Source organism: Calidris pugnax, unplaced genomic scaffold, assembly GCF_001431845.1.
Source record: "Calidris pugnax isolate Ruff unplaced genomic scaffold, ASM143184v1 scaffold63, whole genome shotgun sequence".
NCBI classification, from domain to species: domain Eukaryota; kingdom Metazoa; phylum Chordata; class Aves; order Charadriiformes; family Scolopacidae; genus Calidris; species Calidris pugnax.
Window position 1 is genome coordinate 1,813,922 of NW_015090852.1, and position 22,105 is coordinate 1,836,026.

Consider the following 22,105-nt stretch of genomic DNA (forward strand, 5'->3'; position numbering starts at 1 on the left):
TTGTAGTTGCCACCACACTTGTGCAATATTAAAAAAAAAAGAAGCTTAACAAAATGACATTAGAAAAATACTGTTTTAACTGAAGTTCAGCACAGATAATCACCTGATTGTTTCTTCTTGATATAATGAGCTGACAACAGGGCCTCCAAATGCAGTTTTGCTTTCCTTTCCCCTCTTCTCTGTCACCTGAAAGAAAAAGGAAGATTGGTCCAGTTATCCTCGCTCCCATCCCATTCCAGCCTGTACCACCCCCCTCCACCATCTCCCACCTCTTCCCCTGCCCAAGAGATGGGATCAGCCATCTGGAAGCTTCATCTTCATGGCAGATGGTACCCCATGACACTACTCCATACAGACCAGCTGGGTGGATCTCTCAAACCGGATCAATGCTCCTCTGAAGGTGGCCCAGAAGCCAAGCCTACCTTTAGGGTGACCCGTCCTCACCATCCCGCTCACAACAAGCCCAAGTGTTGCCTCCACATCACCCCCAGCCATGGCCCCTTAAGACCCAAAAGCTGAGCCTCTGTGAGGTAGCATAATGTTATGTTACTAGATTGCAAAGCTTGCCTTTATAAATCTATTTAATATAGATTTAAAATTAAATTTTATAATGGGCAGCCTTTCCAAATGATTTACTCCGAGGAACTCTAGGATTCTGCATGTTTCCCACCATAATAGAAATGAACAATTAGAATAATGATTGATCGATACAGAGCCTCAGGCCTACCTTTTCAAAAAAAAAAAAAAAAAAAAAAAAAAAAAAAAAAAAGAAACCAAAAAAACCCCACATTCTCCAGCTTGGGATCTTCAACTGGCTAACTTTACGCTGATGCCAGACTTTTAGCAAAGGGTAAGTGCCTGCTCTCTGAAAGCCTGACCCTGTTAGGGGGGTACAGGGCACCAGAAACCCTAACTCTTCTAAAGCATCTTGGTATCTAGGTCTTCAGGTAACCAGTCCAAACTGGTTTGCAATTTGCAGCAGTAATTCCTTCTAAAACCAGCCCATTAATCGCAACGCACTGCTGTCAGTGGACAGTTCTGTGGTTTTCTGTGATGAGAAATTATCACACCCAAGGTGAATAAAATCAGAAGCAAAGGGAAAGCTGCCCCAACCGCTTGCAGTCTCGCAGTAGCTGCAATACATTGCTGAATACACCAAAAAGCATTGCTGCCTCATCAGAATTCTACCTAGAAAGATGTTGATTTTTTATTTTTTTTTCAATAAAACCTGCTTACATTTGTTCTTCTTCCTGCTCCCTTGGCTGCTTTTGTTTTAAATCAATTTACTGTTTTCCCATAATACATTTGCTTTTACATTCTGCACAATTTGAGCCAACCAGTTCCACCTTTCAGCTCTCCTGTACCAGTCCAAAGTTGTAATATTTGGGTTTGCAGGTATCAGACAAATGTGTTTATAAGAAAAAATGGAAAGGAAATTAGTTTTGACACTATTCTACGGCAAGCAGGCTTTCTTTTATTTACAGTAAAAGGTGACATGAAGTTCTCCTTTCCTGAAGGGGAAGGGCTTCAGAGTCTTTACAGTGCAATGCCCCTCTTAAAAATTTTTTTTATCAGAGAACCTTACTGTCCATTAATTATTTCCACACCACTTATAAAGAAAATTAATTTCAGATCACCTGCTAGTACATGCAAGAGTTATTTCTGTAAAATGAAGCTATACTCACAACTAGTCTATCTTCTTTGATACTGAGGGACGGTCATCATTCAACCAGTTTCAGAAACTACAAAAATTTTTTAATCTATATTCTTTCACCTCTTCCCACTACAGTTTTTGGTTGTTGCTTTTTTTTTTTTTAAAGTCAAAAACAACACTTGAGAAAATAAGTTTCATCTTTCTAGAGGCAGAAATTGTAAAAAAGGTTTCTTGGATTAAGTTCACCTTCACTGCACAACCGATGCATTTCTACCAAAGATTAATCATGTTGATTGAGTGCACAAGGTCATCGGGAAACTTAGCAATAAAGGCTTTCCCAAAAATGCTCAGGCAAAAACTTTTCTGGCTTTTAATCCATATACAGGTTACTTTGTCCAACTAGCTTTTATCTCATCTCTTTCACACAGAAATAGGTAACTCAATATTCAATTTATGAATGTTGAACCAAGCTTATTTCATCACAGCCCTCAATATGTAGAACAAGTTTATGAAAAATGTACAGGAAAAGTCTCAGCTATCCTCTCAGCATTTAATGTGTGCCTCTGCTCTGCAAAGCCATGAAAGACAGAGCTGTGGCTCCACCATTCATCACCACCAGCCTTCCCAAGGGGAATCTGTCCAGGCTACGAGGAACGCTTCCTCCCAAAAACCATTAACTCTGCCTCAACGCAGATATAAACTGGTTTCTTTCCAGCTGCCCTTGACAACTTGCCTATACCATGAGCTCATCTGCCCGTTTCCAATATCTGCACTACCCAGCCTGCCAGGGACTCGCAAGCAATATCTGAGCACGACGTACCTAACTGGGTAATCAAAGAGGTGGGACAAAGCAGTTGCTCCTTCCAAACCACGTCACAGCTTATTGCACTAACAGGAACCAGTGTTTTTATTTGTTGCTCACACTAGCTGATGAGATGTGTAACACGCAGACACACTTTCCTTCTCAAATCTCTTGACATTTCTACAGCAGAAAGAGGCTTTTAGGGCTGGAAAGACAAAGGAAACACTACATATACACAGATAATGACCAGTGAGTTTGATGTCACATTAGGTTGCAAACCACAATGAAATTAAAAACTGACACTACAAAATCTCTCTCCTCCTTTAAAAAAAGAAAGTAATAATTAACTATGTGGCTCTCGATTAAGCCAGGTCTATTTCTTTCACTGCTGGCAGTACTGTCCAAAAGCACTACAGATACACATATAACTAGTGATAGTTAAGAAATAACATGATCCCAGGCTTCCATAATTTGCAACCTGAATTCGAGAGAGATGGCAGCAATATTATCTCCAGTCAGGACCATGCAAGGGAGATGCTGTGGAGAAGGCAAAATTACTGTGGGCTCCATGAGCACGAGGGGCTTGCCTTCAAACTGCCAGTTAAAAACTGTGGGAATAAAGGGGAGTTTGTGACAGCATGGAAAGAAACCTTGGAGGATTGTATTCTGGTGCCAAAGCACAGGCAGTGGCACATAAGAGATGCAGGAAGAGATGGTAAAGAAGTATAAGACATGCCTTAGGAGGCATTGGAATTTCTTGTGTCTTCCCCTAACTCTTGCCCATTGATTCTTTGTTGCTTGTGTACAATTAAGGCTGATCTCAAAGTCACTATTACTCTTGACAGTTAACTTTGGTAGGTGGATCTGGTTGACCAAAGCTACCATAAATCACGGGCAAGTATGTGCTTCAGTATGCAGCATACGTACTCATTAAGAGACATTTTCAACTCCCCTGACTCCCGATGCGCTCACAGACTGGTGCAGGGAACTCAACTAAGCCCAGAACTATCTTTCTCAAATGTCACCAGGAATGCCAGGAGAAAAGCCACACTCCTCCTGGAACAGACAGCAGAGCATCCTCATCCCTGCCTCAGTGCACTGTATTTGTCAATAAAAGACCGGCTCGATTCAAGGTACAATCGCATCTCGAGTGGCTGTCACTGACAATGCTGCTCCAGACAGCCTCAAAGCCTGACAACCACTTTCTGAACAAAATGGAAATACAGGGACTAATATTTGCTAACATCATTAATTCATTTTTTTCTCTACTCCCCCTTCTTCCTTTATCCACGATGTCAAGATGTATACCTTTAAATTGTTGTCAGCCATAAAACAGAAGTCGTGTCCCAGTTCAGAGGTTAACATATAATGACAGACACATTAAAAAACCCTGTCCAATGCCTCACTGACAATTTCAGCTCCATCTTCTCTTCAACGAGACAGTAGCTCAAACTCACTTACAAGCTTTAACAACATTAAAGTCTAATCATGATTGAAAAATAAAGGAGAAAGAGAAGCTAGTTTTATCATACTAAGCATTATGGAAACAGAAAACAATTAGAGACAAACATTTTCTTTGTGAGGGTTTTGAGTTCACCTTCTATTTGGGTCTTGGTCTCCCGTGATCACAGCATGATCCATTTCTCTTCTTGCGTTTTAGGAGAGCAGGATCAAAATTATTGTCTAAGAGGAAGAACAGTAGCTTCCTGTTGGGGGTTGGTTTGGTGGGCCAACCTCTTGCTATATGCCAGAAGACAGGACAGGGATTTATTATTTTTCATCTCTGAGCCCAAGCTTTGTTCCAATCCACACAAAACAGGCTATGACAGATTTAACAAGATGGCACTTCCAAGGGGCCTTCTGATGACTCACTTCAAATTCATGTGCCGGAACTCGTTATAGACATGCAAGTGAACTTACCATCAGTGATTAGCTGGGACTGAACTGGACTGAAAGGCAGACAACTACTTTATATGTAGGGGAAAGAACTCATGAAACTGACAGAAGGAAAGGCACAGAGAAGTCTTACAAAGATACTACAAAACAGCAGGAATAGCACAAGGTTCAGTAAAGCTGATGAAAAAGACCAAAACCACCAAACACGTGTCTTGGAGTTACCAGAAGAGCTAGATCCCAGTCATGGGTTAAACGTAGGGCCTCCCAATTTTATCCAGAGTAAAATGAGAACTGCCTGGCTAGTTTTGCATGTCTAGACACCCAGCACACACAGCAGTAATAACTGTCAGGGCACGTGGCTGTGTTGCACAGCACATCTATCTTCTCCCCAATTCCCTCGCATCTCACTCTGGCTTTTATCCACACCCACAACCTTTAAGTAGCTTCACATAAATATATATTTAAGAAAAAAGAGAAAGCCATTAGCAAAAAGGTTCATCTCATCAAAATACTTATCTCGAAGTTACACTGGCTAATGCCTTGAAACTGTCAACACTTAAATTCTTCATCTTGGAAACGGAAAAGCAAGGAAACTTAAATGAGAGCTATGCATCAGGATCTCCCACCCGAGCCACTGCACTGCATGCAAGAAGTTATCTCAGGTTATGGTCAGAAGCTACTTATTGTATTATCTCTTCCTCTGAGCCTGATGCAACTTGGGAGTCAGAGTAGCAGCTGTAGCCACCTTTACGGGATGGAGACATGAAATACTCCCAACAAAATTAGTACAAATAAAACTTCTCAAATACATAATGCAGATTCCAACCTGCATTTGCTCTGCACAATTCACTTTGCTCCAGCCCGTGTCCCAACTCCCAAACTCCACCTGGGAGGCGATCAGCAGCTCCAGTCTCAGCTGCCATGACAGGTCAGGCAGCATCCTGTGACCCCGTCAGGCTCACGTGAAGGTAGGTGTAAATCCCTGAAGTGTGCTGATGGAATTGTAATTAAGCTGGCATAGTCTCAGGTGACAAATTTTACAGAAGACACTTCACAGAGTCAACCCAATAGCGGACCGCGGACCAGCCTGCTTTGCTGACCACCATGTCCCCTTAATGCTCTGGATTAACATTTCTGGACACAATTTGAGGAGTGAGGATTATTAGGGCGGCAACAAGAAAACATAAACTCTCCTAAAGTTTCAGGCACTCACCCCCCTCCTCTCCCTCTGTGCCATGGCCTGGCCATCCCCCTGGGAAGGGAACTTGGGCAGACACTAATTGTATTTGACAGCAGCAATTACACGCAAGGCTGGAGATTAGAAGCTCGTTAATTGTGTGTGCCGTAATTGCTGCCGTCTTTTCCTTCGCTAGTTAAGGCCAGTGCCAGGAGAGCCAAAGGGAGGAGGGTGCTCTCCACCCCAAAATGCAGGTGGTCCGAAGATGAGAGCCCTTGGACAGGGAGGAGATGTCCCCTCTCCCTCAACACCGCAGGAGGCTCCTGACCCCGTAACAATGCGGGATGCTCCTCCGGCAGAGCGGCTAATGAAGCATGAAATGAGGACAAACAATGTCCTCTTCCAAAGGTATTTTCCACCTGTTTCTTTCTGACTTCACAGCTTGGCTGAACTTCATGCTACCTGCAGCGGGAGGGAAGGTAAATATTAACCCTTCAGAGGTGATGCTACTAAAGGATTATTATTTTTTTGTGTGCTGTGTTAAACATTTGAACAGGATTCATAAAATCCTCCTTTCCCCACTAAAATGTATGAGCTCAGCGTTTCTTGCCACTCTTTACAGACTAGCAGAGGCCAGTTATACACAAACAAGATAAAAATCCACGCCGGCTGAGGGCAGCCTCTGTGTTAGATGCTGCTGCAAAGCCACCTTTCACGAAAGGCTGCTGCACCCTCCGCACCAGCCGTATTAATGGCCGTCATAAACAGACTATTTTAATATTCCTCTCTCAACAATCCTTCTTGGCTCCCAGTAGCAGCTCAGCCAGAGCGTGCACATGACTCAGCACCTGGAGTATTTTCAAGAGACCACTGAGGATCTGTACAATTTGAGCAAACTGTCCTATAAAAGAAAAAAACCAGCAGCATGCTCTGCAGAATAATGTCAGGGTTCTTGGTTTTTTTTTTTTTTTTGTTGGTTTTTTCTGGTTTTTTTTTGTTTGTTTCAAATATTGCAGAGAGTTTTGTTAATATTCCATTAGTGGCTACATAAAAGAAAAAAGTTTTCTAGCTTTTTTAAAATCTCATTGCAGAATTTCCTCTTATGAACATGATCCGAGACAGGAAAAATATTTTCAAGATTAGATTAAAAACTAAAAACAAACATAAAATAATTAACATGATTGTGCTGCATAGTTAGACAGTGCTGCGATCTAAAACAAGGCTTCGCAGATTACTCATTTAACCTATAACGAGTTAATTAATAACTGCACCATAATCACAGTTGGAAATTAGTAGTAAAGACAGCCAGGGGAGGAGAAATAAACATAAAACGCTTAATGTAATTTCAAGCAAGTTTTATGCTAGCTAGTAGCTGTGATTTCATGGCTATGTACATTTTAACATAGAATGAAAGAATGTGCTCAGTCAAAAAAAACTAATGCAGTGGGTTCCAGTTTTTGATTTGTGGAGCTTCCCCCCGTCTTTTAAATAGAAAAACAGATATGGAGGTGGCAAACACAAGACTGACAGCAGACTCTCCACTTCTTTCCTCATCTCCTTTTTGTGGACACTGCAGTAACTTGCAGATTTCCAATGTCTGCAGAGCAAAGGGTGACATGAGCAGCCTGTTTGCAACCTTCCAGTGTGAAGCAGCTTCCAGAAAACAGGAGCTTTCAGGAGGGGAACACAGAGCATTGCATCGTCGGTCCTGGAAGCAATCCATCACCTCTGTCACATCACCCATAGGAAAATCCACAAATGCCCAGGGCGGGGGGACAAAGCTATAGATACAAACACAGTTTGTACTGTAATTGCTGGGTTTTATCAATCTAACACAAGATACTCATTTATATAGACTTACATTTGTATGAGCAAGAAATATATTCCGAGCCAAGCTGGAAATACTGAAAGGGATGAAACATGTGCCCTGAAGCTTGAAAGCTGAAGGCAACCCTAACTTTTGAGAAATAATGAAAGGACATCAGCTGTCACCCCCCCAGCCTGCCCCTTGACATATTCATCCTCTGCTTGTTGGAGCGACCCTGGACCAAAGAGCATCACAGCAGCAGCAGCGGCCAATTTCCCCATCCGCAAAAGGAACAGCTCCAAGGCTGCCTGACCAGCGCCACGGAAATTTGTTTCCTCCAACAGCTCCGAGTAGTGAAGGCAGAGGGTGGATTTATGAGCTCTGCAGACAGAGAAATGGCAGAATGAAGAGATCTTCCCTGGTCCCTGTCCCCACAGGCTCAGGCGAGGGAAGGATCAGAGCACCCCAGCAGGAACAGAAGGTTTCTGAAGTGGCGGTGTAACCCTTCACAGGCTCAGCCAGGAGGATGCAGCAAGATCTGAGGGCAGCTGCCTGCTCAACAAACCCTTAATGCTGTGCAGTGAGGCTGTGTCTGAGCCTTTACATGCCTCTGCTTTGGTTAGTTCAGCTCAAAATACTTATAGGATGCTCTAGAGACATTTAAGAAGTACCCTTTTTTCTTACGGTAGAATCAATTTGGTACGATAGTGCCCAAGTATCTAAGTACTATACAATACCTGCTCTTTTAAAGGATAACTCTTTTTCCAATCTAAGAGACAAATGGCATTTATAAGGCATTAGCCAATGTGCTAGCTAACATCCAAACAAAATCTTTATCTGCAGTAATTACACTCAATACCGCCTTGATACTTCATGTAAAGAACAAACTACACATAACCACTCAAGCTTTTTCTAAGGCAAAAAAAAGCTGTATATTTCACTACAGAAATTGCTTAATAGCTTATGTTATACACAAAACAATTACAGGGTACATGGACCCTTCCTGTATCTGAATATCATCAAGTACATATCTGCAACTCCATATCTAAAAATCAAAGCATTATATACTCCACAGTAAGATAAACCTGTAATTTCTACCCCAAGTTCCTGATTTTTTCATATTTTTTTTAACAGCCTCTGACACAGCAAGTTGAAAGTTCTGCAACAGCTTCAATTGCTTTGAAAAATTGGAATTTTTAATTAGAGGTTGCACCCTTCCCCATTTAAAAGAGTAGCACTACTAGCACAGTCTGGTGGGCTGCTGGCCAAATTAGGAGCAAGACTTTGATGAGAGGATGCCACGAGCTCCTGAGCGAGCTGTAGAGAAAGCCAAAGCCCACTTTGTGCCACAAGCAGAAGAGACTGACCATGCTTCTCTCACCCTCACTCACTACCTCGCTTTACTATTCAGACCAACAGGATTTGGGTCTATTAAATCAGGCTCTTCTGGGTTTCTGGGCACTCCAGGAAGATATTGGGGTCCATGGATGTCAGGGAGGCTCCCTGCTGCTTAAAAAGTGACCTGGCCAGCAGGAAGCTAAGACTAAACAGAGAAAGCACCTCTTACCCTCCTGGTCTTCCCAACCTCCCCTTCCAGCTTCCTGCATCTCACCACCTGGATCTCTCCTGCCTCCATGGCCTTCAACAGCATCTCACTCGGTTCAACACCTCTCCCCTCAGTCAGTCCATGCTGCAGTTCCCCCAAATCCCAATTCCATAACGTTACCCAGTGCTACCAAAAGCTTCTTTGTCCAGCTGGCTTCAGCTAGGGGATTTCCAGAACAAAAGTAAACCTAACAAAGTTTTGTCTGCTGGTGGACATTTCTCATGCCACAACACCGCTCCTTTCTGCTTCCCGCCTCACACAGCCTCTCACAAAAACAAGCTTTTCAATACTTTTGTTAACCATATTTTTGTTGCTGGAGAGAAGCAGCATTGCTGCTGAGGTCTGTGACACATGAAAGCAGCCACACATGGCAGTTAAAACCCTTCCTTGCCTTGCCAGGAACTGCCACCTCAAGGCAGAAACAGCAGAGGGCAATACATGGTTGCATCTCAGCCCATTTCTCATGCCACAACACCGCTCCTTTCTGCTTCCCGCCTCACACAGCCTCTCACAAAAACAAGCTTTTCAATACTTTTGTTATCCACATTTTTGTTGCTGGAGAGAAGCAGCATTGCTGCTGAGGTCTGTGACACATGAAAACAGCCACACATTGCAGTTAGGCGCCTTCCTTGCCTTGCCAGGAACTGCCACCTCAAGGCAGAAACAGCAGAGGGCAATACATGGTTGCATCTCAGCCACTTGAGCTTGCAGTCTGACACCTTGACAAATTCAACCTTGCATCTCAATTTAAGCCAAGATCTTGGGCTCTCCCTAGTTCTATCAGCACCTATCCATTTTTTATCAACTCAGCCATAACCTCAACAGCCTTCAGGAGGGGATCAGCAGCAACTTAAACCTGATCCAGGGGCCCTCCTCGGATATTGAGATGCTCTCTCAGCTAGATCACTTGCTGCAGGATCACAGAATAAGCAGGTGCTGAGCAACTGCCACTTGTGCACCACAGCCACACAGCAAAACCTGTTACTCTGGACATCTCTTAAGGGGTAAAGAAAAAAGCAATTTGGTCCCTGCTGCACAGCAAGTTACACAGTAAAATAACTTGCCTCATGCTGCTATAGTTTGTCATCATTGAATGCCGGGAGTTTGATTTTTAGTTTTTAATTTTTTTTAATTAATATAAACAGGCTTTGTTGTTTGGTTGTATTTTTTTTTTTCCAGCTGCCTCTGGTATGGCTAGCATGCAGTGTCTTAATCCACCAGTAAGCCAGGAATCACAATGCCACATGCATCGCTATGCTGCAGCCCCACACGCAGCATCAGCAAGGCAGAGCTATGTCTCTAATTATTCTTTTTTCTGAATACATTCCAGATAGTAAAAGATCTTTTCTTGAATTAGTGCAAGATGATGAAAATTAATCCATTGACATATTCTAAAGGATAAATATTTCATCTTGCTTAAACGTTTAACCAAAATCACTGCACCGGTAGCCAAAAACGACAAGCTCCCCAACAATTTCTTGCTTGTAATTCCAGAAAACAACTACCATTACGTTCTCAAATAGCTGCAAGAGAATATATTATGCTGCCCACAGCACACTAACAACATAGTGCATCAGCAGTGCTGGATCTGAGCTGGAAAAATAGGGGCTAACATCATTACAAGCAAAAGTTAGCCGTGCAGGGCTAGTAAGATGGTATATTTAACATACCGAATGTTTTTAGCAAGACCAGGCAGCTTAAAAGGAGAGAGAGATAAGAGGCATAGATCCTTGTCATCATACTTCTTTACTTTGAAGAAGTTTAGGAATATAGAAACACGGACAACCTCTGTACAGGATTCCAGTGCAGCTTTCAATATGTAACTGTGTGCTTTCTAAACTTCAACCTTTCTAAAATACAGGCTCGCAGCTTGGCACCGTTGTATTTCAATCAATCGCTTGAATGAGGATTGCAATGTCATAAATAAAAGGAGCTAAGACCATAAATTTCTGCGGAGATGTAAAATCAAAGAGAACAATCCAATAGACTCCCAGGGGGTGGGAGGCTGACACATATTCCAGCTGTTTATATTTCTACTACGAGATGCTTGTTCATTTTAACTTTTCACTTATGCACAGCTTGCCAGAGCCACAATCCCGAAACCACGGAGAGTCTCGCTCTGGATCTGGCATTACGTTTTGTGCTCTACAACCAAATGCAGCTGCAGAGGAGAAAAAGCCCTATCATTTATCAAGCTTGAACATGGGCAAAATCCCAGACCACCACAGCTGACAGCCCCACCAGCACAAAACCCCAACGCCTGGCATGCAAGTTACTTGCTAGAACGATGCATCCTCAGGCCATCTCTGACCACTCCATCCTCAGGCCACAGGTTCATGGCCATCAACCATTGCTGTCATCATTACAAGCAGAAGTTACACACACTATCTTATTTAACACCAGCCAAGGGATGGCAGTGTTATCTTCACAGTGAGGACTTGCACTGCCCATGAGCCTGTGCTGCTTTTAAAAGCAGTAAGTATAAATAGGAAGCTAAATTTGATTTGCTGCTCAGAGCACAACAGTCTATACAACAAAGCAGGTAGGCAACACACTAACTCCTGCTTGGTGTGCCAGCGTTGAGCTATCTTGCACAAAATAAAATTGATAAACAGTTACACGTGCAAAGACAGGGACAGAAAGGTAGCAAATAACCTATGGACAGCTTTGTTTATGAGTAGGACCTGTATCAAGTACGTAAAGCATCAGCACACTTTCTTCATGGAAAGGTACAGAGACACTTAGTTCATCTTTGTAGTCTGATATTTTACCATCTTACACAACAGGAACAAGAGAACATCCCCTTGCTAACAAGAAATTGGTTCTGAAAGTGTGCTCCAAAAGCAAAACATTCAAGTCCTAACTTGTCCAGCTAACAAACTGCCATTTTTTCCAACATAGATAAAATAAGGTGGGTCATTCTGCCTGTAGTCTTGCATGTATGAGTACACAAATTGTGAGCTTTTGTTAGCCATGAAGAGCACAGGTTACTCCCTTCCACGGGGAGGTTGTACGTACCACTAACTCTGCTTGAGTGCTAGAGAATCCCTCACACAGCTGGCAAAAGGCAGCAGGGCAGCACACTGCTGCTCACAACGGGCAGACACCCAAAGAGGTCATATACCAAACTATCACATACCCCAAGGTGGTTCACAAAACCACACAGCTGGCAAAAGGCAGCAGGGCAGAAGAATCCATCTGTGTTAAGATCTAACCTCTCTCAGGACATATACCAAACTATCACATACCCCAAGGTGGTTCACAAAAACCCCCAAACTCTCCAGTTTGCAAGGCTGCCTAAACCCAGAAGACACTGCAGTCTTAAGTGCCCCAGAGCCAGAAGCCTGGGGTGCATCATATTTTTGCTTTTGCTTTTTAATTTTTAGTGCTTCCTCTTCTGTTAAAAGAATTAGAAAAAGACAAGCTTGCTGGTGGATTTTTTTGATGTGTGTGTTTGTTTTAAAAGCGGAAGAGCCTGATGAGAGTTTGTGAATTACCTCAGTGTTTTGCTTTTTCCAATCTTTCCATTGAAATAAGAGTTTTCAAAATACATATATATATAGCAAACAGTGCAGTTTGTTTTCTGCATTTTGTTACCATTTTTATGCTTAAATTATTAGTGTTTGGGTAAAAACAAACAAAAAGCCAAATATGAAATTCACGAAGGGTGGAGAGCAAACAGTGCAGTTTGTTTTCTGCAATTTGTTACCGTGTTTATGCTTAAATTATTAGTGTTTGGGTAAAAACAAACAAAAAGCCAAATATGAAATTCACGAAGGGTGAAGTGACACACCAGGGTCTACGCAAACCCAGAAAGGAAGGGGAACAGTGAAAAGCAGAGATGCTGGCAATGCTGCTGTGTAGCTGTGCAGGAACACAGGAGGCTCCTCTCCCCAGTGTGCTGCATTAGCACTGCACAGGAAGGCAAGCTTTAAGGAGCACAGCCATAATTCGATTAGTCCCCACTTTACACAATGCAATTAAATTGCTTTTATACTACAAAAGAAATAAAGTCACTATTTTTCAAAGTTTTTGACCTCACGGTATAGCCAGCCACAAATTGAGACATTTACCCAAAACTAGCTGCAGGGCAGGTATGTGAACACACTGCTGCTCACAACGGGCAGACACCCAAAGAGGTCTTCTCCCTTCCTGCTCTTCTCATCCCCCTTGTAATCCTGCCCACCACAAAACTGTGCTGCTTTTTCCCCAACCACAAACGGTGGCTGCTTGGACAGATTATCAAGGGAGACATCTGTTTGACTGACAGACAGAACAGGAAAACATTGATGGGTGCACTCATTTTGTTTACGCACTAGTTTTTTTTTTACACACTGCTGCTCACAACGGGCAGACACCCAAAGAGGTCTTCTCCCTTCCTGCTCTTCTCATCCCCCTTGTAATCCTGCCCACCACAAAACTGTGCTGCTTTTTCCCCAACCACAAACGGTGGCTGCTTGGACAGATTATCAAGGGAGACATCTGTTTGACTGACAGACAGAACAGGAAAACATTGATGGGTGCACTCATTTTGTTTACGCACTAGTTTTTTTTTTTTCTAATGCATTTCTAAATTTCCAGAAGAAATTCCATCGGTCTGCAGTACTAACCAAGAAATCTGGAGATTTCAGCCTGAAACTACAGTATGATTTACCATTCACTACTTTAACTCTTAGAAGTTGACCAAACATAAAACTGCAAGAGAGCAAAGTGGCTTGCTCTGGACGCAAGCAGGCCAAATTTGAGCAATGAGGCCAAATTTGAGCAACAGTCAGCTTTAGATTTCCAAATGCCTGTTTTAATGTCATCGGACACACAGTATTTAAGTCACTACAGAAACGTTAAGTTGCCCTGGAGATCCTACTTAAAAACCACAAGGCTCACGAGTTCAAATCAATCATGAAAAGTCAGCTTTGGATTTCCAAATGCCCGTTTTAATGTCATCGGACACACAGCTTGTATTTGAGTCACTACAGAAATGTTAAGATGCCCTGGAGATCCTACTTAAAAACCACAAGGCTCACGAGTTCAAATCAATCATGAAAATATCTCAGTAACACCTAGTGCAACCCACAAGAAGCATACCTACCAACTCAGCTCCTCTGCAAATTGGGAAGTTGTCCCTCCTGCTTTTCACTGTATCCTCGAATTGCAAATTCCCTTATCCACATTTTATTTTCAACTTGCTTGTTGTATTTAAAATGTTATCGAGAAAGGTTATTTCAACAGAAAGAAGGGGGGATGGAGCCCAGCCCTGTGTGTAGGGTAACTGGCCACCCACCTTATCGAATATTGCCCCCTGCAGTACTACCTGCAAAAACACCCACTGGCCACTGGACAAATTAATTTGCTTTATTCCTGCAGGTTTTCCAGTTTACTGGACTGTTCTGAGCCAGCAGCAATAGTGCATTTGCTATTTTATTCACTCTGAAGATGCTTTTCTTTTTCATGAGACTAACAATCTGTTCCCCTGGGGTCCTCTCCCAGCTGCTTCAAATGCTGTGAGTCAGTGCTCCCACACCAACACAGCAATGGAGAAAATTCACTCTTATTTTCAACTCTTTCACTGACTGCTTGGTCCAGAGTACAGAGAAGTAAATCCTCCTCTAGTCAAACAAGGCACAGAACAGTAGTTGAAAAAACACAGGCAGCTTTGTCCCCTGCAAACATCAGCACTGCAATTTCAAACCTCTGAGAGCTTAAAAAGATGTTTGGTGAATGCCTATTTTCTTGGAACTCAAGTTCTCTTCCTGCTTTGCCTTAGAGACACATCTCTGCTCTTCAGATTCCTAATATGCAACTTTCCTCATTACACACCAGAAATCTCACTAAGTGTAAGACAAGTCGAACAAGTTAAAAGGCCATTATTTTTTTTTAATATAGAAATAGAAAATCATTAAGTCCTCCTGTGAGTTTCAGCAGTCAAAGCAAATAGAAAAAAGGCCTCTAAATTTTGGCAAAGGATGCCACCGAAGTTAGTAGCGTGACAAGCTGTTGAGATTGGAACTAGAAAATGCGCAATATAAGAAATAGGAAAAGGAAATATTTAGAATCAAGAGATGCCAAAACTGCAATCAGCAAATGGAAGGCTAAAACTGATGAGCAAATCTGGACGCTTTCTTTTTTATTATTTATTTTTATTGTTTAAGCTGTGCCATATAACCGTCTCGTTACGAGAAACAATCAATAACAGCTCCTAACCACCTCACTGCAGTGCTGGGTACACACCTCCACCGCCTCCCTGCAACACCAACTCAGTTGGAGAGACGCTGAACAAAAGAGGATCTGTCCCGCTCCCGCCTCAGGATGGTCAGTGCCTGTGGACACAAACTCCCATATCAACCAGAGGTTTGAAAAAATCTGGATGCTTAAAGCCAATGGGGATTTGTGACACCAAATCCGTGACTGATTAGAATTTTAGAGTGTGTGGGAGAACGGAAATATTGCCACGAAGAATGTCACAAAAACTGCAAGTACTAGAAGTGCCCCGTTATACAGTCGAGGCAGTGACATACAGGAGAACAAAGTTATTGCATAAAGAGGTCAACAAAGCTGGAAAACAAATCGTATGAGGAGCAGCTGAGGGAGTTGGGACTGTTTAGTGTGAGGAAGAGAAGGCTGAGGGGAGACCTCATCACTCTCTACAACTTCGTGAAAGGACACTGTAGAGAGGTTGGTGCTGGTCTCTTCTCACAGGTAATTAGTGACAGAACGAGAGGGAATGGCTTCAAGCTCCAACAGGGTAGGTTTAGATTGAACATTAGGAAAGAATTTTTCACCGAAAGAGTGATAGGGCATTGGAACAGGCTGCCCAGGGAGGTGGTGGAGTCACCATCCCTGGCTGTGTTTAAGGGCCATTTAGATGCAGTGCTAAGGGACATGGTGTAGGGGAGAACTTTGTAGAGTAGGGTAGATGGTTGGACTCGATGATCCCAAGGGTCTCTTCCAACCTAGACGATTCTATGATTCTAAGACGACCAGCTTGTGAAAGTGAACCTCCCTAAATCACCAAACCCACCACTGAGACATCAGGACAGCACCACCACAGTAGGTATTGCAGAGCCACGGCCCAAGAGAGGGCTCGGAGGGAGGAGCACACGTAGGCAAAAAGCTGCAGGTGGCCGGCAGGGAGAGCAGATGAATACCATCACCAAACTCAGACAAACATCAGCAAAAGCCACCAAAAGCAACATGTCATTTGCTGTCAGTAAAGCAGGAAGACGACAGGTGAACGTATAAGAAGCGAAGTAGCCAGGACACATACACTTCTCTAAAGGACCCAAAGCAGTGAGATGTGTTGACGGCATGAAACGTTTCTGTTTAAGGATAGAGAACGCAAAAGAATTGCCTCATAAATTATTCTCTGTTCTGGAGGAAGAGTGAATAGACTTGAAGGACAGGTGATGTCTCTGAAATATGCAAATAGAGCTGAACTGGTCCAAGCAATTACCTTTCTACTGCCTGGAACTTCAGACTGAAAGGAATGACTCACAAGGAAGAACAAGAAACAAAAGATGCACTAAAAGGTAGAAGATGACGAAGGAAGATTGCATCAAGAGGAGAAGGCAGACAAGCATGGAGAAGTATAGTCCTGACCTCCTACTACCAGTTGTTCTTGGGAAAAGGAACAAAACAGCCTATGACACAAAGCAGAGTAAGACCATGCCAACACAGGAAGACCTAACTGCAAAGAATCCAGAAAGGCAATTGTGATTATTGGTTCTAGATTTTTGCGTTTAAGATAAATACAGCAAGGAGATTCCTGTAGCTTCATGAATGTACAGACAACAGATCTCTCCTCAGTATCCTTTAGGTTATGTGCTACTGTAAAGATTTCCTAGCAAAAATAAAAATGCTGAAAATAAACGCAGTATGATCATTTCTTTCCAGTTTTAGACAAACTATCACACAACCTGCTAGCAGCATGGGTGAAGAAGAAACTAAAACACATTGGCAATAGCCATGGAGACGAGCCAACAGATGTGCCTCTAGAGTCAAAAGTGGCAGACCAGCTTCATGGAGCAGAGAGCAGCTCTCCCAATAAGGTGCAAGTCAGATTTTGGTTGCTACTGGTGTTCTCATTGCTTCTGAACGTGAATTCAGGGTGCTCCTACTGCATCCAGAATGTTTTTACTTTGGGGTTTTTTTCCATCCAAAACAAGCAGAGATTACTAAATTATAGCAGTTTCAGTCTGATGCTGAAAACATACTAATACAGAAACTGCAAGGTCAATATGAATGAATGAATCAATGAAGAATCAAGAAAAGGAAATGAAGAAGTGGATCTATTTGGACTGCATTAAGAAATACTGCATTTAGTTCCATTCTATTTATTAAGAAAAATACTGACAGCATAAAAGCTGCAGAACAGTAGTAAAACTGCTGGGAAAAAAATGAACCTATGAAAAAGACAAGGTGTTTCTAAGTTTCAAATTTTCCATATTTAGTACTAAAGAATCAACATATAAAAACCCCTTTGCAAGTACACAAAACAGGAGAGAAGTATTTAAAATCACACATAGGAACAACTTTTCACAATGAAATGAGGAAAAAAAACATGTAAGTAATATTGAGAAAGCTTTACAACAGCAAAATTAATGAAGCTGCACAATGAGAAATTCAACACCCTTGAACTGTAATTACTATTTAGGATTCATAATGATCTGAAAGCTGAATTTTTCCAATTTGTACCAAGCATTTATACTGCTTTTAACCAAATACTAGGAGTATTTCATTCATGATCTACTGAACGCAAGAAAAATCCAAAGGAACTCAGCAGATGAGCATGTAAAGTAGACACAATGACAGTGATGAAGCACTTTGTAATGTACCCACAGATCTTTTCTATAAATCCAATTTGAAATTTGAAGACAAAAATAGCTATTTTATCTCCGTCCCCTGACGCGTGCATCTCTCCATCATTTTAAAGAACGGAGCTCCCTCTCGTGGCTGCGGAAAGTGGATTTGGTTGGGGGGAAGGACTAGAGAGCATTTTGGTCGTACAAAAGAGGAATTAAAAAGAATATGTAGTAGGAAGGGCAGGTGGCTTCTAAAGAAAGCAATATCACCTGGTTTTTGATGCTAAATTTTAAATTACATCCTCTGCTAATGTAACTTCCACTGCTGAGCCTTTATGGACCTGAGCATATTCCTTGAATGTAAAGAGCTCAGATCTCTTAACAAGTTTCTAGCTCGGTCATAGGCAAGGCACAGGAAAAGAAAAGAGTCATGACAAGAAATGTGGCACCTGTGCAGCAGGATGCAGGGACAGTAAACCTGATAACACCCTCCAGATTTTCCTCAGGATTATAGCTCTGTGCACTGAGACCACACGGAGGAAAAAAAAATATATAAATCATTGGCTTCAAAAAGCCAAGAAATATTCACAGTTACAAGAGTGAGAGAAGAGCATCTATTGAAACACTGGAGCAAAAGCATCTGAAAAAAGGTCTTGTTTCTTTAAACCACTAACAGGTTGGCCCAGCCACCTTCACAGAAACTTCTGTTCAAGCTCCAGCATTGCTCTCCTCCTCCAAGCCCTTCACTTCTTGCATTGACTATTCAAGAAGGGAGGATGGAGCAATGCATGAATGAGCAAACACGCTGGCCCAACAGCATTACTCCTGCAGGGTCTAGTTTCTGCTGAGTCCTGGGGACAGGCTTATGCAAGGACAGCAATGGGAAGAAACACGCTTACACGTGTTTATTCCTCACCTCAGGAGAAGAGGGAGGAGCTTCTTTAATTTTTTTTTTTAAAACTAGCAGATTATTCCACTTTCTTAGCTGACAGCTTTGTAACCCGAAAGTCACACCTGTGACAATAATATTTCTCTGAGGCAAGAAAATGAAGGGAGTACCCAAAGCCAAGCTTGTTACCATGCATGATAAGTCTTTTTATTAAAAGAAGCTCTAGCCATAAAAATTCAGGAAACTGTTGGGTGGTTTACTTTGTTTGCTTGTTTTAAATTGCTTAATGCATATTCTTATAGAATGGTTAGAGTTGGAAGGGACCTTAAAGATCATCGGGTTCCAACCTCCCACTAGACCAAACCTCCTCAAAGCCCCATCCAGCCTGGTCTTGAACACTTCTAGGGATGGGGCATCCACAGCTTCGCTGGGCAACCTGTTCCAGTGCCTCACCACCCTCACAGTAAAGAGTTTCTTCCTAATATCTAATCTAAGCCTACCTTCTTTCAGTTTAAAACCATTACCCCTTGTCCTATTGCTACACTCCCTGATAAAGAGTCCCTCTCCATCTTTCCTGTAGGTCCCCTTCAGGTACCAGAAGGCTGCTGTAAGGTCTTGCTTTACACTGCTAGATACTTTCTTCATTCAGGATCGTACAAGGATTCTTTTTAAATTATTTTATTTCTGTATGAGAGTTTTAGATTGGACAAGAATTTACACAGCTTGCAGCTAGCTTTTGCTAACTGCACTTCAGAGCATATTGCAAAGTGCACTGCACACCATATAAACCTATTTTCCCTGAGGACATTAAAAAGGGTTTCCTCTAAACAACAATATTTGTCTGCTGTAAAAACAGGATCAACACCATGAAACATGAACTAGTGAAGAAAAAACAATTACTCTTAAGTCTCTAGAACACCACCAGAAAACAACAAAGAATCAAATTCTTGATTCATAGGCTTCTGCTCACACAAGATTTTGCTTCCAAAGCACAGGACCAAAAATGAATCAGTTTCCTACTATGAAAAGAAATTACCATGCCTTCAGCATTTTGCTATTAGTAAAATATCTCCACTCTATCTCCAATCAAAGGCAATACTTTTTCTAAAAAGCAATCCTCTTTAAAAATCATATAAAAATCAGTCTACAAAAAGGGAGATATCCTTAAATATTCAATCAAGTAATAAGCCTGGTAGATGAAAGATTAATTAAAATGACAGTACAGTCCCCCTATAAGACACACATACAGGATTTACAAATACACTTGTTATGTTGGAGTACCTAATCATAATCAGATTTGGTAATTTGCCGCATCGAAACAAAAAGGAAACATTTTTAGGATTGATCATTCAGTTCATGTCACTTTCATGGAGATTACTTTCTATTGATCAACATTTAAATAGTAGTTGAAAAGAGAAAGATGAGAAGAGGATAAAAAGTATCTTTACATGCTAAATACAGCATGAACCAATAAAAGCAAAATAAATTAGATCACCATAGCCAAATGAACCCTGTGCATGCGCTCACTGTAATGAAGATCATTATGAATGAAAGAGATGGTTCTTCATGTTTCAGTCATAACAAAAGCAGAATTTTTAAAACGAATTTAGAGTTTAATCTGCTCAAAATGAAGTTTGCCATGCAGCAATTAACATCTGTGTGAAGATGAACCATCGCTAGCTTTACAAAGACACAAATGCTGGTTTTGTTTGCTGAATAGTATTTTCATGTTTCCTACCTGTGGATTCCAACTGGGGTCCATTTTTTTCACTGTAGCAATATACTCCTGCATAGCTTGATGAGGGCTGATGTCTCCAAGGGCTTTCCAAGCCTCCCTAGGAGAGAGAGCAAAACATCAGCGAGCCACTCGGAGACCATACAATGTGTTTTTATAGTGTCATCAGTGTAACACAGTGAACAGATCCATCTAAACATATTCAGGGGGTGTAAAGCCATCTTTCATTCAGTTTGAAATAGTTGATTCTTCTGTGAAGCCATGAATGGCCACAGTCTGCTGTGAAAGGATCTTTCAGAGAATTGTGATCCAGGCTGGAACATCACTTTGTGTTCACAAAGTAAAGCTGTTTGTAAAGCTATAGCTTTTTTTTCCACAAAATTTCTGTTGTATGTGGGCTAATCCTGGGTAAATAAGGTAAATATAGGAGCCTGATATTTCACATCTGCATCAGGCATAGCAGCTAACATTTCCCTATTAGACAAAGGATTTTAAAGCCAGTTCAGTGGCATCCTCTAGGTCCAGAATCTGTCAACAGATACGACAAGATGCAACAAGAAGTAGAGCCAGAAGTTGCTGGGAATTACAAGGATTTCCTCTTACCATTTCTGCTTTCCCTCAAAATCAAAGAAGCTTGGCTTGGGAGTGTTACAGGTTCCAAATTTCACCTAAAGAAAAGAAATTTCCTTCTGTTAGAACAAAGCAAAGGGCAGGGACTTGCATAAGGAAATACTGAGTTCTGATGGTTTCAGGGCAATTTTGTTCTTGTGCCAGAGGAAAGGTTTTTGAGGGAAAGAACTGACATAACTCAACCTCCTTTTACCCTCGTTTTAGCTCTCTCACAGGTATAGGCACCTCTCCATCCCTGTGTTTTCTTTGCACGATGCAAGTGAAGCAATTTTGTTATGCAGCTCATTTCTTTTGCATGCATCACCTAACAGGGATAACCAGCAAGTGATTTCTCACTTAATGTTATGTTTATTACCCAGCCAAACGCCTCATCCTCCACCAGGATCAAGAAAAATTCTGTTGATTAGGGTTTCTACAGAGGCGATTATTCATTAAGGCTGAAATTCACCTGCTTCCGCACAAAGCTCGAGTAAACAGACTTTGCTTAATTATTTTCAAGGTCCTCTGGAAGGCAAGGGGACAAACTCAGAGCAAAGGAATGCCAAGCAGCTTCTGAATTTGCTCCGAGGCATCAGGCTGCATAGGAAGCACTGTGTGAGGAACAAGTCAAGACCTGAGGTGAACCAGTCTGTCAGAAGTTAAGCCAGAAATTAAACTGTGTGGGGAGAAATAACAAACACCACAAGGAAGCAAAGGAATGAGCCAGAACTGGTGGAGAGAAATACGGTAAAAAAAAAAAAGTATAGCCAGTGTAAAATGGACTTGGTGCCAGTGGGATTCAGGCAGTTTTCTACAGGGTGGTATACTGATGGGACAAAGTCCTTCCTCCTTCATAGGGGAGTCCACCAAGGGTGACACAGAGGACTGACAGAGCTACACCTGCCATGGGGTCCAAAGGCACAACTATGCTCCTGCAGTAAGGCCAACACTGACAATTGCCTCAAGAATCGAGCAATTAGCAGGCTGAGATTTGGGTAACACATGCTTTGTTGAAGCTGGCTCAGGAGAAGATGTAAGCAAATCTGGCTGTTATCAGTGCCCCTTTCTCATAGAAATTAAAGCTCTTTGTACACAGGTGTCACTGGTAAAATAAATCTAACCGAAATGAAAA

At 42.0% G+C, this 22,105-nt stretch overlaps 1 protein-coding gene across 1 annotated transcript in view; it reads right to left on the reverse strand.

Moving 5' to 3' along the window:
• The window catches only part of ACBD6 (acyl-CoA binding domain containing 6), a 93,434-nt gene extending 72,367 nt beyond the window's left edge, over positions 1-21,067 (reverse strand). Inside the window, exons 1-3 of the mRNA XM_014943313.1 lie at positions 20,968-21,067; positions 20,368-20,464; positions 104-186 (exon numbers count right to left, since the gene is read on the reverse strand). Coding sequence (XP_014798799.1) covers positions 104-186; positions 20,368-20,464; positions 20,968-20,970 — 183 coding nt within the window. The 5' untranslated portion in view covers positions 20,971-21,067. The remainder of the gene's footprint in view (positions 1-103; positions 187-20,367; positions 20,465-20,967) is intronic.
• Positions 21,068-22,105: the final 1,038 nt, after the last annotated feature.